Raw genomic sequence first — 17,097 nt, forward strand, 5'->3', positions numbered from 1 at the left:
TAGTACTTGGGTGGCAGATTGCTGGGAATACCAAGTACAGAAGGCTGAAGGGCTCTTGTGTCATAGTTTCTGCCTCCGAGCCAGGAGATTCTGGTTCAAGTCCTACTTGCTCCAGAGGTGTCTAATAATATCCCTGAACAGGTTGAATAGAAAAATAGGTTTAAAAAAATGGCTGCTGCTTCCTTGGCTTTTCAGTCCATGTAGGAAATGAACCAGCTATGAAGAGGAGAGAATAGGTGGGCTGTCTAATTGATTTGTCTCACAGCCAATCCAAATATTTCTGGAACAACATGAGTTTCCTGAAGCTTGGGAAACTGACCAGGGAAATGGAAATGACTTTGAGCAGCAGATCAGGTGGGGATTTAAACTTGTCATTGTCCCATCTGTTTATCTCACTTATTGCAGCTGCAGTTCCCCCAGTAAATGTTTGACAGAGATTTTTAGTGTGGGAATAGCATTCTTCATGGTCAGAGGCTTTCGAACTAACATCACTGTGGGATGTGTGTCCTTGGATGTGTTTGACAGCAGAAGAGGAAAACCCACAGCTTCTAAGGGAGCAATGACAATCAGGAGTGGGATCATCACATGCACAGGACAGCGGCACACAGGATTGAGGTTTACAGGAATTGGAGGCATATGAGAGATGAAATTGACATTCCATCACTGATGTGGGGAGTGAGAGGGTCTCATTGTGTAGGTTCGTGATTAATTAGCCAATATTTTACAGGTTTGCCCTGCCCAGGGAGCATTGCCTGTGGGGGTGCATGAAATGGTGACATCTGCAACAGAAGTAATGGGCAGAGCCTTTCCCCAATCAACTGAGCATCACCTTCCAGAATACGGGTGTGGTGTCTGAGTTCCTCACAATGAAACTAACATGGTGGGATGATCCAGTGTGAGTGGGTTCACATGGAGTATTCTCAGATGGCCATTCCACACTACTTGAAGAAGGGGAATTGCTTTCTGTTCAGGGATATCTGTTAGTCCCCTTGGGTGACATTCAATATCATGAGTGCGAGTCGTCAACTCCAGCACCTTGAGGAAGCAGCTATTCCATAAAACCCCACTGAGCTCTGCTAATGCTTCGTGTTGTATTCCATTTAATGAAGTCATTTGTGGTGACAGTAATTTACTCTGCCCCCTCCTCCAGGTTTATAAAGGTGGAAAGAATATTAACCATTTTAAAATCGATCTTAAATGTAACAGCAAACCCAAAACTCATTGCAATATTGACATTATCATGTTCTTATGACTATATTCAACTATTTTAACTATTTCTCTTGTTGTTATGACAGAATTGAAATGCTGAACACTTGAACAGGTGCTGACCATTCAGCTTTCTGCCTGATCTGTCATTCAATGAGATAATGGCTGATCTGTAGCTGAATTCTACATACCTTAGGCCCATTTCCCTTCATATCTTTGTTTAACAAAACAACCAATCTCAGATTTAAAATTAACAGCTCATCGATCATCTGCTGCTATTTATAGAAGGTAGCTCCCAATCCCTACTCCCCTTTTGTGTGGAGAAGTGCTCGATAGCATCTCTCCAACATTTAATCCAAATTCTCAGACTATGCCCCTCAGTTCTAGAATTTCTAATCAATGGAAATAATTTATCTTTGCCTACCCAGTATTTTGCTGTTAATGTCTTGAAGATTTTGATCAGATCATCCCTCAACCTTCTAAATTCTTCAAAAACAGGCCAAATTTGTATAATTTCTCTCCTTGTCTAAATCCCTGGAGTCCAGGTATCATTCTTGTAAACCAATGTCGTATTTCCTCCAAGGCCAATATATCCTTACTAAAATGTGATGGTGAGATCTATATACAATACTCCTCATGGCATCTACCATAGTTTTGTATAGCTGTAGCATAACAACATAAATGAACTATAATGTGTTGGCCTATAATTTTCTGAGATAATTGGTTAGTCATCACAAAAGTTAAAGGTTTAATCCGTTCTGAGGAATGGTCACTGGACCCAAAACATTAACTCTGATTTCATTCCACAGATGCTGCCAGACCTGGTGAACTTTTCCAGAAATTTCTATTTTTGTTTCTGATTTCCAGCATCCGCAGTTCAAAGTCCCAACTTTCCTGTCTGGTGATCGCCCATTAACAGAAAACACTAACTAGGTTTTGTATTTAATATGAAATGACAATTTATTGCAAATAATTAGTTCAAACCTTAGACAAACAAAATATGATCTTATAATTTTCTAAATTAACTGTACCTCTTCTTAACTCCAACACACATATTGACAGACATAGTCAATCAAAATAACACTGATCTTATGTATGGAGAGTTTTATTAGAACACAGTTCAGCTGAACACCAGTCCAATGTATTAACTGAGGTGTCCTTTCTTCTTCCAAATCCTTCTAATTGTCAAACCTTTTCTTTCCAAGATATTCATTGCAGACAGAGAGCAGTTAGCACGCTAACTGTTCACTGTCTCGGTCACTGGTTACAGGCAGAAACTGATAAACAAATGATAAGTGAGAATAGTTAGTACCTTTCAGTTCTTTGCAACCAGTTTGGTGGCACTACGACTGACTCTGGGGCACAACAGGAAAGGATAAAGACAAACAGGATCTTAATGAGAGGAGACTCAATAGTTAAGGGGACAGATAAGAGATTCTGTGGCCGCTATTGGGAATCAAGGATGGTGTGTTGCCTCCTGGGTGCAGGATATCTCAGAGCAGCTGCAGAACATTGTCAAGGAAGGGATTAAACTAGAATGGCAGGGGGAGGGGGTGAGATCCTCAACAACAAGGAGGCAAGTGCGAAGCTGGAAGGAGATTGAGTAATCATAAATAGTAAATTGAAGAGACAGGTCAAGCTGGAACGCAACAGGGAGCAAGCAATGCCTGTTGGATTAAGTTGCATCATCTATTTCAATGCAAGAGGGCTGACAGGTAAGGGAAATGAACTCAGGACATGGAAAGGTACGTTAGACTGGGATATTATACCGTTACAGAAACATAGCTAAGGAAGGGACAGGACTGGCAACTTAATGTGCCAGGGTACAGATGCTTTAGGTGGGACAGACATGGTGGAAAGAGGGGAGGGGGAGTTGCATTTTTGATTAAGGGGAATATCACAGAGTACTCAGAGATTAAATAACTGAAGAATCATCCAGTGAGGGTCTTTGGGTGGAACTACGAAAAAAGAAGCAGTTACAGGAATCACTGAAACAAATTTGCAGGGATACTGGGGAGACTCGCAAGAGCAATAGGGTTGTCATTAGTCGGGGATTTTAATTTTCCTAACATAGACTAGGACTGCCAGCGTATTAAGGGCTTAGATGGTGTGGAATTTCTTAAGTGCTTTCAAGAAAGTTTCGTCAAGCAGTATATAGAAGGTCCGACTCAGGAAGGGGCAAAACTCGACCTACTCTTGAGAAGTAGGGCAGGATAAGCGATGGAGGTGACAGTGGGGCAGCACTTTGGGACCAGTGACCATAGTTCTATTAATTTTAAAATAGTATGAAGAGGGACACAACTGGTCCACAGGTTCAAGTTCTAAATTGGGCAAGGTGAATTTTGATGGAATTAGACAGCAGCTTTCAGGGGTTGATTGGAGTAGTTTGTTTGCAGACAAAGGGACCTCCAACAATTAGGAGGCCTTTAAAAGTGAGATAACTACAGTTCAAGAGGAAAGATGCTTCTTGTTCTGGACTGCAATATCACTGGACATCTTGTGCAGTCAGCTTACCCTTCAAGTATTCCTCTACTTCTTTTGGTGATATTTGGCAATCTGTTCAAAGGTTAAATTAACCTTCTTGAGATGTTTGAACTAATGGTGTGAGAGGTTTGAGACAGATAGTGCTTTGGAATGACATCTCTCCTATGTGAGCACGAGAGAGGAAGCAACACAGACAGCTCTGCAGGTGACCCGGCTCCAAGTCTGTGTGGAGATATCGGTGTCTGTGACAGAGGAGGAGGTGAAACAATCCTGACACATATCACACTGGAAGAGTTTGTCTCCTGTGTGGGTTCACAGATATTCCAGGAGCTCCAATAACAGTGTGAATGTGCTAGTACAGAAATCACACAGAGATGTGTGAGGGTGTTTATGGACCAGGAAATACACTGACAGAACAAAAACATTGCATCTGAAGAAATTGTCCTGATTCATAAATTGTTTAATATATCTTTGGAAGGTTGATCACAAATTAACCTTTGAAGGGTTAATCCCGAGTGTGGATACTTTGATGGAGCAGGACGTTCCAGGATCTTGACAATGATTACTTACACACTTCACACATGAATGGTTTCTGCCTGTGTGAAAACGCCAGTGATTACAGTGAGTCGAACTTGACACTGATTTGATACGTGCATCACAACTAATGGGTTTCTTTCTTGTGAACACATTGAGGGTTGTGTCCACTCGGCAACTTCAAGAATGATTTGTTACACAACTTGCAAAAGACTTGTTTCTCTCCAGTGTGAATCATGGTTTGCCTCAATGAAGTGGGGAATGATATCTAACACACCTCACACTTGAACAATTTCTGTCATGTGTGAATGCGGTGGTGTATGTAGAGCTGTCCTAACCACAAGACTGGTTTGTTACACACCTCAAACCTGAATGCGTTCTCTCCTGTAAGAACCCTCTGATGCAGCAGCTGTCTTGCTAAGGTAGGGAATGATTTTTCACACTTGCTTTCTCCCATTTGTAAGACAGAAGAACTGGCATGAGCTGCAGAATGATATGTCACAAACCGTTCATATTCTTTCCATTGTGGATACGTTGGTGTACACGGAGGCTTCCTAATTGTGAATATGATTTGTGACACATCTCACATTGGAATGGTTTCTCTCCTTTGTGGACATGTTGGTGTGAGTGGAGGGCTCGTGCCTCTGAGAATGAATTCTCACACATCCGGCACTTAAACAATTTCTCTCCTTTTTGAATATGTCTATGTAAGCAGAAGTTTCCTGACTGCGAAAATGATTTGTTACATACCTGACAGTGGAATGGTTTCTTTCGTGTGTGAATACGTTGGTGTGTGTGGAGATTTGATAATGATGAGAATGATTTATTGCATTGCTCGCATGTGAATGGTTTCTCCCCTGTGTGAATCCTCTGATGGAGCATGAGTTTCAGTGAAGTAGGGAATAATCTGTCACATACCTCACACTTAACCAATTTGTCTCCTGTGTGAATGCGATGGTGTATGTGGAGCTCTCTTGACTGTGAGAATGATTTATTACACAACTCAGAATTAAACAGTTTATCTCTTGTGTGGATGCGTTGGTGTGTGCGGAGGTCTCCTGCTTGTGAGAACGATTTGTCACATACCGTACACTTAAACAATTTATCTCCTGTGTGGATAAGTTGGTGTTTACGGAGGTATCCTGACTGTGTGAATGATTTGTCACACACCTGACAATGGAAAGGTTTCTCCCCTGTGTGGACACGTTGGTGTGTGTGCAGGTTTGATGATGATGAGAACGATTTGTCACACACTTCACATCGGAATGGTTTTTCCCCTGTGTGAATCCTCTGGTGGAGCAGGAGTCTTGATGAAGTGGGGAATGATTTATCACACACCTCACACTTAAATAAACTATCTCCCCTGTGAAGACGTCGGTGCTTGTGGAGCTGTCCTGACTGTGAGAATGACTTGTCACAGATGTCGCACTTAAACATTTTCTCGACTGTGTGGATGCGTTGGTGTGTACGGAGGGCTCCTGCTTGTGAGAATGATTGGTTGCACAGCCTGCACTGAAACAATTTCTCCCCTGTGTGAATACGTTGGTGTATGCGGAGGTTTCCTGACTGTGTGAATGATTTGTCACACACCTCACACCGGAAAGGTTTCTCCCCTGTGTGAATCCTTTGATGAAGCAGGAGTCTTAGTGAAGTGAGGAATGATTTGTCACATACCTCACACTTGAACAATTTCTCTCCCGTGTGAATACGTTGATGTGTGCGGAGGTATCCTGCCTGAGAGAATGATTTGTTACACACCTCACAATGGAAGGGTTTCTCTCCTGTGTGAACACGTTGGTGTGTGTGGAGGTTCGACGATGAGTAGAATGCTTTGTCACACAATTCACATCTGAATGGTTTCTCCCCAGTGTGAATCATCTGATGGAGCAGGAGTCTTGAAGAAGTTGGGAATGATTTGTCACACACCTCACACTTGAACAACTTCTCTCCTGTGTGAATACTTCTGTGTACATGGAGATGTTCTGACCGTGAGAATGATTTGTCGCACACCTCACACCTGAATGGTTTCTCTCCAGTGTGAATCCTCTGATGGAGCAGGAGTCTTGATGAAGTGGAGAATGATTTATCACACACCTCACACTTGAACAATTTCTCTCCTGTGTGAATACGACGGTGTACGCGGAGCTGTCCTGACTGTGAGAATGATTTGTCACACACCTCACAACGGAATGGTTTCTCCCCTGTGTGGACACGTTGGTGTATGTGGAGTTTTGACGATAGCGAGAATGATTTATCACATTGCCTGCACATGAATGGCTTCTCCTCTGTGTGAATGTGGTGGGACATGAGGAGGGTTGATGATGATGAGAATGATTTATTGCACATCGCAAGTGAATGTTTTTATTCCTATCTGAATGTGCTGGTCATTCATCAGACCAGATGGTCATCTATATTCCTGGTTACACGCCTCAGATTTGAAAAATCTCTCCCTAGTATAACTGTGTCAGTGATACTGGAGCGTAATTGACTTCACTCACTGTTGAAAATTTCCTCTACTAATGTAATTGCTATTGTTTGAACAGACTTACACAGATGCACCTTGTGCATTAAGAAAGATTACCAACTTCAGACTTGAATAGCCTCCAACTTATGAGTCGATCATTCATGAAACTTGATGAATGATTGGAGCTCTCATCATAACTTTGAATCGCTCAAACTTCTTGCCAGCCTCAACTTGACTGATCACTCACAGCCGAATGTTCAGAAAGGTTGGTTCTGATGGAATAATCCACACGACTGACCAGTTTCAGATCTGATGATATGTCAAAGCCCCCCTCACCTGACTGATTTCCAGATGATGGTTCACTGCCCAAACTTCTTTCAGTCGAGCAATGATGTGACGGGACTAGATGTCTTCCAACAGATGTGCATTTGTCCCTTGAGTTATGGCCAAGATCTGTCTGCTGCATCTATGATCTCTGAATTCTCTGGTGTAGGATGGTGCAATTCTTCTGTAAAACAAGAAAAGGCAGTACAATGTCATGTACATCCTCTCCTCCTTTGTGAAAAGCCTGATTTCTCAGACTTGTTTATTCACACCTGTCCAGGATGTCACTGTTGCTGACAAGGTGAACATTTGTTGTCCTTTAGAATGGAGCTGTTCAACCATTACATTCTCCTGCGTGGTGTGGGGCTTTGGAGTTGTGGTGGGGTGCTATTGTGAGAATGTTAAATCCAAAATGCTGCGAAGAAAGAACTTACAGCATTTGACCACAGCGATAATTCAGATAACACCAAATAGCCAGCTCCCAACACACAGAAGACACAACAAAAGGAAATCACTCAGAATCCTCATACACTCCGCGCCTCCCCGATAATTACACCTCGCCTTCTCATATTCAGGAACGTGGTATCAACAAAACTCAGCCTGGAAATCAGAGGGAAATGCTTCTAATAAACACACTCAAAATCCAACGCACAGCTCCAGTCAACAGTTCAGTACAAAGCACGAGTAAACTTGCTCAGGAGGATCGTCTCACACAGCATAAGGGACATTTCTACTCGATTGTCCATTGCACTGTCAGACTTCCTCAACATCGGCGCGGCTGTTATCGGATAAAATTTCGAGAAAAAAAAATCATACTTCTTTACTCACCATTTCCTCTCTTGGTTTCTCCGTTCTGAAAGGAAATGAAACAGCTCTGGAAGAGGAAGAAGAGGGGAAGGGCAGAGTGGATGTGCTCTGAGATTGACATCTCTCACAGTCAACCAACATATTTAGAATTCAGAACATAGAACTGTACAGCACAGCAATGAGCCTTTCGACCCATGATATGTGATGAACATGACGCCAAATGAACCTAATCCCTTCAGCCTGCTCTGGGTCGAAATGCCTCTATTCCTTACACTTTCATGTGCTTCACTAAAAGTCCCTTAAATGTCCATAACTTACCTGCCTTCACCACGACCCCTGGCAGTGTGTGTCAGACTCCGACCAATCTTTGTGAAAAAAAGCTGCCCCTCACATCTCTTTTGAACTTCCCCCTCTTGCCTTAAATGCATGCCCCGAGTTTTAGACATTTCAACTTTGGAGAAAAGATTCTGACCATCAACCCTATCCATGTGTCTCATAATTTTATAGACTTCTATCAAGTCACCCATCAGCCTCTACCATTTGAGAGAAAACAAAACAAGATTTTTCTAGCCTCACCTTATAGCTCATACCCGATAATCCAGGCAGCATCTTGGTAAACCTTTTCTGTGCCCTCTTCAATGCCTCCACGTCCTGTAACATGCTGATCAGAATTGAACGTAATACTGTAAGTGTGGACTTACCAATGTCTTACAATGCTGCAACATGACATTCTGACTCTTGAACTCAGTTCCCTGACCAATAACAGCAAACACGCCATATGCCTTCTTTGTCAGCCTCTGCCTTTATGTTGCCACTTTCAGGGAGCTGTGGACTTGAACATCAAGATCCTTCCGTACATCAAGGCTGTTCAGGGTCCTGCCATTAACTGTATACTTTTCCACCACATTTGATTCCCAATATGCAGCACCTCAAACTTGGATTAATCTCCATCTGCCATTTCTCCACCCATATCTGTAACTGATCTATATCCCACTGTATCCTTTGACAACCTTTTCCGCTATTCATAACTCACCTGATCTTTGTATCTTCTGTAAACTTACTAACCCATATACATTTATATATATCACAAACAGCAGAGGTCCCAGTACATATCCCTGCGGAAAACCACTAGTCACGGACCTTCAGCCTGAAAAACACCTTCCACCACTACTCTCTGACTTCTATGGGCAAGTCAATTCTGAATCCATGTGGCCAAGTCAGTGTGGAGCCCATGCATCTTAATCTTCTGGATGAGCCCACCATGAGGGACCTTGTTGAAAGCTATACTAAAATCCAAGTAAACACCGTCCACTACTCTTCCCTCATCAATGTTCTTTGTCACTTCCTTGAAAAATTCAATCAAGTTAGTAAGACATGACCTGCCCTGCACAAAGCTGACTTCCCCTAAATATGCTATGCTTTTCAAAATATGCATTTTATCCTTAAGAATGTTCTCCTATAGCTTTTCAACAACTGATGTGAGACTCATTGGTCTATAGTTTCCTGGATTATTCTTATTTCCCTTCTTGAACAGAGGAATAACATTAGCTATTCACCAGTCCACCGGGATCTCTCCAGTGGCTATTGAGGATATGAGGATCTTCGTCAATGTCTCAGCAATCTCCTCTGTTGCCTCTCATAATAACCTGGGGTACAGACCATCGGCTCCTGGGACTTATCAAGCCTAATGTTCTTCAAGAGATCCAGCACCACTTCCTTCTTGATCTTAAAATGCCCTAGCATATTAATGCTCCATACAAATCTCACTATCCTCCATATCCTTCTCCTGAGTGAATACTGATGCAAAGTACTCATTTCGGATCCCATCAATATCCTCTGCCTCCAAACACAAGTTCCAGCCTTGATCCTTGAGTGGTCCCATCTTCTCCCTAATTATCCTCTTGTTTTTAATATATGTTTTTAACAGAATACCTTGGGATTCTCTTTAACCCTGCTTGCCAAGGTCATTTCATGGCACCTTCTTACTCTCCTAATTCCCTGCTTGAGTACTTTCCTGCTTTCCTTTTGTTCCTCACGGGTCATGTCCATTTTAGCTTCCTGAACCTTACATACACTAATTTTTCCCTTTTGACTAAACTTACAACCTCCCTCGTTATCCAAGGGTCATTTACTATGCCATACTTGTCCTTTCTCCATACTGAAACATGCCGGTCTTGAACTCTCATCAGCAGCTCTTTGAACAATTCCCATATGTCAACTTTAGACTTGCCTGATAACAGCTCCTCTCAATTAACACTCCTTAGCTCCTGCCTAATGCTGACATAATTTGTCCTCCCCCAATTTAGTGCCTTCCTGCAAGGTCCTGACTTTTCCATGTTCATAGCTATCTTAAAACTTAGGGAGTCATGATCACAGATTTCTGGAGCTTGGGAAACTGACTGGTGAAATGGAGGTGACTTTGAGCATCAGGTCAGATGTAGTCTTTGTCCCACCTGAATAAAACCTCACCTGTTGTAGCAACTATCTTAGTCCCCCTGATAAATGTTTGACAGAGATTTGTGGAATGGCAACAGTATTTTTCAATCTCAGAGGCTTTCAAATTGACATCATCAGTGTGGGATGTTTAGCCTTGATGCCTTTGAGAGCAGATAAGAGAAGAGTGAGCGTATCAAAGATAGCGATGATGTGCAGTGGTGGGATCAGAAGGGATGAACTATTTACACTATGTTGCTTCACAAAAAAAGATTGGGAATCTGACTGTTTTTCACCCTGAAGTATTCTCTGTGTCACTGATTGGCTTTGCAATAAATATTAACCACATTTCATTCACAGACTCACATTGACAGTGGACCTATTTTCACTGCACTGACCCTTCAGTGTCCTGATTGGCTACTCGCTTCGAAAGCTGTGGTTGGATATTCAGGGATTCCAGGGACAGGCTGGTATGACATTGGTTTGAACACATTTTCGTGCACGTGGTGGAGTCATGGAGGGTAAAAAGAAATCTCTGACTTGACCAAAGTGTATCAGTTCAGGAAATCAGCCTAGAGAAAACTCTGAATGGGAAGGGGAAATATTTGAGAGGGAATCATGGGGGAAGGAGATGGTGGAAAATCTTGGAGATAACATAGAGTCATAGAGATGTACAGAACGGAAACAGACCCTTTGGACCAACTTGTCCATGCCGACCAGATATCCCAAAACAATCTCGTATTACCTGTTAGCATCCGGCCCGTATCATGGTCAAATTTACGCCACATGTTGGTCTGTGGCTTACTGAGATACAATTGGTCATCACTAGAAGGCCTTTCCACTCAAGGATAGATTTCCTGTTTGCGCGCTGTGTGTTCTCAGTCAAATCCACAGATGTCAAGCTGGCCTTTTTTTCTGATTACTGCCTCCTGCTGGTCTATCACCTTGAAGGATGGCTAATGAGTCAGCAAGGGAATGTGAAAGCTAAATGTGAAACTGTCGACATCAGAAAACATTCAGGAGCTTGAAAGGGATTACACAGTTTGGATGACCATGAATCCCCTCTTTGAGTTTCCAGTAGACTGGTGGGAAACAGTCAAGGGGTTCTTTATCCTTTAAGGTGTTCAGAAGGTGAGACAGAGAGATAGGGGCAAATAGCATGCAGAATCTACTGTTGCTGCAGATGATTACTGGGAAAGTTTAGGGTGTAGGTTTGCTCGCTGAGCTGTAGGTTTGATATCCAGTCAAAAGTCAAAAGACACACTGACCATAAAACCTCATCAACAAATTGTTGGTTTTTCTATTGAACCACTAACACGGTGATGTAATTTATTTGGTGGGACAACAATAGACATTGAACACTGACTATGTCTCCAAAAACGCTGTGTCCACAACTTCCACATCACAGTGACCATTACAGTGGGTTTCACACAAAATAATCCAACATTTCAATTCCTTCCTCACACAAATATTCCTATAATTAGTGTTAAAACGTCTTATATTGAAAAAATCATTATCTCTAATGGAAGAATGGATGGCAACATTTATCAGTTTTGTCCCAAAATCTTGTGAAAACCCAACCTCCCCAAATATATCTCTGACATTGCAGCAAAAATTCACATTTGATAAGAAAATATTGGAGAATTTTTAGCTAGAATACCTTCTTGTGTTTGACGGAGAGAGGGGCGGGCGGATGGACGGAGGGGTTTCCTGAAGAAGGGTTTATGCCCGAAACCTCGATTCTCCTGTTCCTTGGTTGCTGCCTGACCTGCTGCACTTTTCCAGCAACACGTTTTCAGCTCTGATCTCCAGCATCTGCAGTCCTCACTTTCTCCCCGGAGAGAGGGACAGACCATCTCCTTAAACGTGAGTAAATTGCAGCCCCAAGCCCAAAATGCTCCCCCTTCACTGAGCTTGTTTTAAAAACCTCCACAGGGAATTCAGCTCAATTCACTAAACACCTCAAAATCCTCCTCCGAACTACATTACCCATGCTGCATGTGGGCCACACGCCTTCATAGTGAGGAGCGACAGTTTGGAATCAAGAAAGAACCTGTCCGTGGTGCCTGACGGGAATTGTAGTTCCGTACCGCAAGCGTTTGGGCGTTCAAATCTCAGAGCGCGCGAGCTCGAGCGGTTGTTAACGAGGTCGGTGCTGGAAATGGAGGTGCGCCTCTGTTAATGGCGTCACCATGGCAACGGGAACCGGGATCATAACTTCTTATTCTGAAGAGTCCTTCACTTAAACTCCAGTTTTCAGTTTCGAAGAACGTTGTCACATTTGCAGTTTCTCAGATGGTAAGTCTATTATTTATCAGTCTAAATAAATAGTTTACTTGTAATACTGATGAGAGGGTAAAGTTTGCCAGTATTCCATCATGATGTCGTACTTCTGGAGAGCCATTTTCACTCCTACAGAGTGCAACTCCATGACTCTTTTAGATCACTCTTCGGAATCTCTTTAAATTATCGTCTCTGACTTCTACTGATATACATTCTATCTTTGTTCTCAGTGGCTGGTGGCAAGGTAAAAATATAAAAGTTTGATATTCCCACTTTCAAATACATCTCCCTCACTGGTCCTGAAGCTCCTAGCTTCCATTTAGGCCCTGTCTCGATTAAAATTGAGATTTTAGATGCAGCTCTGATTTCAATATTGAAAAACACCATAAACCGACTGGGGAAGATGTAAAACACATTAAAGAGGACTGAAGTGGGAGTTCATTCACCCTGTTCTCTCACAGTGATCAGACAAGATTGCACGTTTCTTTGCTGGATGGTTTATTTGACTACATATATGTTCCTGATACAACTGGCACCATAAGCAGCCTGAAGATACAAGAGGGGCACAGTAGTAATATGGCATTCATTAGTTATGGGAGTGGACAAATATTTCTGTGGCCTCCTTGGTGCCAGGATCAAATATGCAACAGAGTACTCACACAACATTCTTTGGTGGGAGGGTGAACAGTCAAAATTGTGGTCCTTTGGTACCAATGATTTCAGCTGGAAGGAAGATGTTATTCTGCAATGCGTATTTTGGGTGTGAGGTAGAAAGTTAGCAAGCAGAACCTCAAATGTAGTAGTCTCTGGATTACTCTTGGAGTCTTGTGCAGGTGAGTTCAGGAATAGGATGATAAGACAGATGAATACTTAGGAGGAAAAATGGTACAGCAGGGTGAGCTAGGAGGATCTGACCAAAGTCGTCACTCTGTACCTCCAGGTGTAAGATTCTAAACATTTACCATTTTGGTATGAGGAGAAAAATACTGGAAATCACAGCTATTGTAATACCCAGTTCTTCTTTCAAAGTCCTAACCTCAGCTGGTGACAGGGATCCATATGGGGTTGTGAACTCCTTTATAACCATAGCGGAGATTCCTCCTCTTCTCCCTGTTGCTCAGTTTTTGCCATGGTTCCTGGAACTGCACATAGAGACTTTGCTTCACTGTATAAAAAGGCATTGCAGAGGTGTGGTTGCTTTCCAGGCTTGTATGAAGGTCACTTGTCCTGTTAGCAAAGAAAGCAACTATCATTGCATTATTTTTGGCAAAGTGTTGTCTGGCTTTTTTAAAAATTCCGTCTATACAAGAGATATGGTTTTCTTCAGGGGAGGCTATGTTCTTTTATTAAATCAATCCTCTCAGATCACCCCTTACATTTGGTTCCCCTCCTGTTGTTTGTTGGTATCCCACTGTCTCATTCTAATTTTTTCTCTACCTGTTTATTTTGAAAGTGTGCCTCATTCCAAGTTCTATTTCCCATCTTCATGGGGAGGCAATGGCCTAATGGTATTATTGCTCGACTATTAACCTGGAGACCCAGGTAATATTCTGGGGTCATGGGTTTAAATCCTGCCATGACAGATATTGGAATTCAATAAAAATCGAGAATAAATAGTCTAATAATGACCATGGATCTATCGTTGATTGTCAGGAAAAATACATTTGGTTCATTATATCCTTTAGAGATGAAAAATGCTAACCTTTCCTTGTCTGGCCTCCATGTGACTCCAGACTCTCAGTAATGTGATTGGGGATGGGCAATGAATGCTGGTCTAGGCAGTGACACACACGCTGTGAACAAATTATAAAAAAATCTTAATTGAGAGTATAAGCTGTCACTTTCTGGTTGGAACTTTTTTTCCCAGACTCCTTACAATTTCTATTCAGTTATAAGGTACACACATGTATTCTGGACTTTAAAAAAATCTTAATCTTACCCTTCTAAACCTCCCTTGTTAGTCTTATCAAAAATAGATCAAGATCTCCAGCACAGTCTTCCGTAATTCCTAATATATCTTTTGTTCCCGCTGCCCTGGTTTGCACAACCAAACTTTCTAGCAACTTCTAGCAAAAGCCATTGGTTGCCTTTGGAATTACTGAATATATGTTTAATTACAATCTAATACAGCTACTTTCAAGCTTCTCAAACTTAAAGGCAATTAAACCCTGACTTCTGTGAACAATCCCACTTCTGATACTAATGGTTAATTTTTACCAATTTTGTAATCACGGTAAGCTCATACAGGCAGTCAATGATTTATAGCAGATTTCTGATAGCTTCTTCAGAAACAACAGTTTGGAAATGGTGTATTAATAAGACAAAGAAAGAGAATAAATGATCTATAACAGATTAGAATGCTTTACTGATTCCAAAGCCTTTCTATAGAATAGAAGGGGAGAGGCAGTGCACTCCCACCTCCCAGTTATCCTATTGTCTTTTGTGGTGATCATAGTCACAATAGTGTTTGATCTTCTCTCAGCCTGATGTAGGGGAACTCCTGGTCTTCCCCCAAGGAAATGATTGGATCTTCCTTCTCCTTTCTCCCTTCTCCCCACATGGCTCTGCATTAGATCTTACTTTGAGAGCTGGCCTCCAATGCTATGTTGATTACCTTTCTAAACTCTGTTGGTCAGTGGGCATGGGACAGATATTCATGACATCAGATGACTGTTGTCCCTGCCCACCTCCATTTGAAGGTTAGTTTTCGTTCCTTCTAAAACCGAACCTTCTTATTTTCACCACACTTCATTGATAATGTTAAATGTTTGTCGTGAGTCAAGACCTTGATGTTTCTTCTTTCCTACAGGGATTTATTTACATCTGGAGAACGCTAATTATGAATGTGACACAGTTAGATAGACAGGAATTGCCAAATATGAAATGCTGAATTAACACAAGTTGAAAGGAGCCCCCAATTCTCAATACATTCTCAAGGCAGTCTGACTATCCTGTGGGCGTCAGGGATGGGAATGGCCCTTATGCTGTGTGAGAAGCTGTGTGTTGATGGCTCATTCCTGAATATGAGAAGGTGAAGTGCAGAGTGTCTGAGGATTCTTACTGATTTCCTGTTGTTGAGCTCAGTGTGTTTAGTATCCTATGGACTGTGATTGGACAGTTCTCTCTGGATGTTGCATGTCATTTAAAATCCCTCCCAAGACTTCCCACTACCAATCTCTCCAACCTTCTCAGAAAACAAAAGAGAGACTTGCATTTACATGGAACCTTCCAGAGCCACCAGAGCACCAAACAGTTTACAGCCAATTATATTCTTTTGAAGTATAGTCACTGCTTTAATGTAGGAAATGTGATAGTCAATATGTGCACCAAAATGACTGAAGCTCGTAATGACTTAATAGTCTGATTTACACTCTGCCCAACTATTGCTTCTATTGTCCACATGACACCTGGAGACTGGGTGGATGAAAGAACATAGCCATATTGTCTGCTCTTCGTCAGTATCCAGTGTCCCTGATCGAAACAGAGGGTGTGTGATAGGCAAGTCAGATACAAGCGAAGACTTGCATCTGACCCTATATACAGGGAATAGCAGACTGGCATTCACGATGGTACAGTGTCTAGCTGAAGAGACAATCCCTTCAGCAAAGGAGGAGAGAGAGTTGGAGGAAATCATGACCAGAGTTTTGCCATCCCTGTTGTGGAGTGAGAAATGACAGGAAAAGAGAAAAAAAAATGAAGATAAAAATCCAGACAACAAGAAACATCTTTGCTATTTTCTCTCAAGCCTTAAATTATGACTTTAGAGTCTCAACAATGAGATGAAGCAGCAACCTTAATTCCCACATTTGCCTTTTATTAAAATTCAAAGCTCCTGGGTTTTTGGACGACTTTCAATTCGCCTCTCCATCCCTGCGAAACTAGACGGTCTAAATCCTCAAGATGTATATCATAGCAGCTACCTGGTGGCTGCAGTTCGCTAAATGTTTTTCTGGGAATTAGCCAAATTATTTTTGCAGTAACATCCCTGCATGCTTCTCATCTAGCATCTTCCTCAGACTTTCACCCACACAAGTTATCATTCTCAAATCACCAGCCTCAACATGTCATCATACCTGCTCATGGACCAGCTCACCTTAGCCCTTTCACCTTCAGCTTTTAGTTGAGAAGTGAGGGACAACAGTAAGCTTTCTGCCAGTGGTTTTGGACAATGACACACACACACACTCTGAGATGGTTGTTAGCCTACTTTCTCAGCATTCACTCAGTTTGCACTTTGAGTCTCCCATCTTCTGTCCACTGCACGTTTATTTCTTAACATACATGCATTGACTTCAGCTCTGTGCATTATACTACTTTCTTATTGCACAGCATCTTTAATACTCAATTTCAGATGCCACCCTCTGTGACTTGCATTGCTTTCTATGCAAAAGGAGAGGCAGGCAGCTTGTCATGGTGTTGAGCACTGAATAGTTGAGGGTGTGTACATGATGCTGTACAACTGAAACTGTGAGAATTCGGTTTTATGTTGCCTTTTCCAGTTTTACAGAAGGATCATGCTGTACTACACCAGAGAATACAGAAAGAATAGATACCCCAGAACG

At 42.1% G+C, this 17,097-nt stretch overlaps 3 protein-coding genes across 10 annotated transcripts in view; all 3 read right to left on the bottom strand.

The window, feature by feature from the left end:
- The window catches only part of LOC140455615 (uncharacterized), a 46,051-nt gene extending 34,017 nt beyond the window's left edge, over positions 1 to 12,034 (bottom strand). The window contains exon 1 of one of the 2 annotated variants that reach the window (XM_072550550.1): positions 11,913 to 12,034. The gene's annotated coding sequence lies outside the window, so the exon portion shown is untranslated. Of the gene's footprint in view, positions 1 to 7,840; positions 7,863 to 11,912 lie in introns of those variants that run through there. The other variant, XM_072550549.1, reaches the window with a different exon arrangement.
- Positions 1 to 12,061, bottom strand: part of LOC140455651 (uncharacterized) — a 28,144-nt gene extending 16,083 nt beyond the window's left edge. Inside the window, exons 1-2 of one of the 3 annotated variants that reach the window (XM_072550633.1) lie at positions 11,913 to 11,927; positions 8,396 to 8,480 (exon numbers count right to left, since the gene is read on the bottom strand). The gene's annotated coding sequence lies outside the window, so the exon portion shown is untranslated. Of the gene's footprint in view, positions 1 to 7,840; positions 7,887 to 8,395; positions 8,481 to 11,912 lie in introns of those variants that run through there. The other 2 variants (XM_072550632.1, XM_072550635.1) reach the window with 2 other exon arrangements.
- Positions 2,141 to 17,097, bottom strand: part of LOC140455613 (uncharacterized) — a 31,563-nt gene continuing 16,606 nt past the window's right edge. Inside the window, exons 1-3 of one of the 5 annotated variants that reach the window (XM_072550530.1) lie at positions 11,913 to 11,956; positions 8,396 to 8,480; positions 2,141 to 7,196 (exon numbers count right to left, since the gene is read on the bottom strand). In XM_072550530.1, the coding sequence (XP_072406631.1) occupies positions 4,723 to 6,570 (1,848 nt within the window). In that variant the 5' untranslated portion in view covers positions 6,571 to 7,196; positions 8,396 to 8,480; positions 11,913 to 11,956 and the 3' untranslated portion in view covers positions 2,141 to 4,722. Of the gene's footprint in view, positions 7,197 to 7,840; positions 7,887 to 8,395; positions 8,481 to 11,912; positions 11,998 to 17,097 lie in introns of those variants that run through there. The other 4 variants (XM_072550529.1, XM_072550531.1, XM_072550532.1 and 1 more) reach the window with 4 other exon arrangements.

This window comes from Chiloscyllium punctatum, chromosome 30 (genome assembly GCF_047496795.1).
Source record: "Chiloscyllium punctatum isolate Juve2018m chromosome 30, sChiPun1.3, whole genome shotgun sequence".
NCBI lineage: Eukaryota > Metazoa > Chordata > Chondrichthyes > Orectolobiformes > Hemiscylliidae > Chiloscyllium > Chiloscyllium punctatum.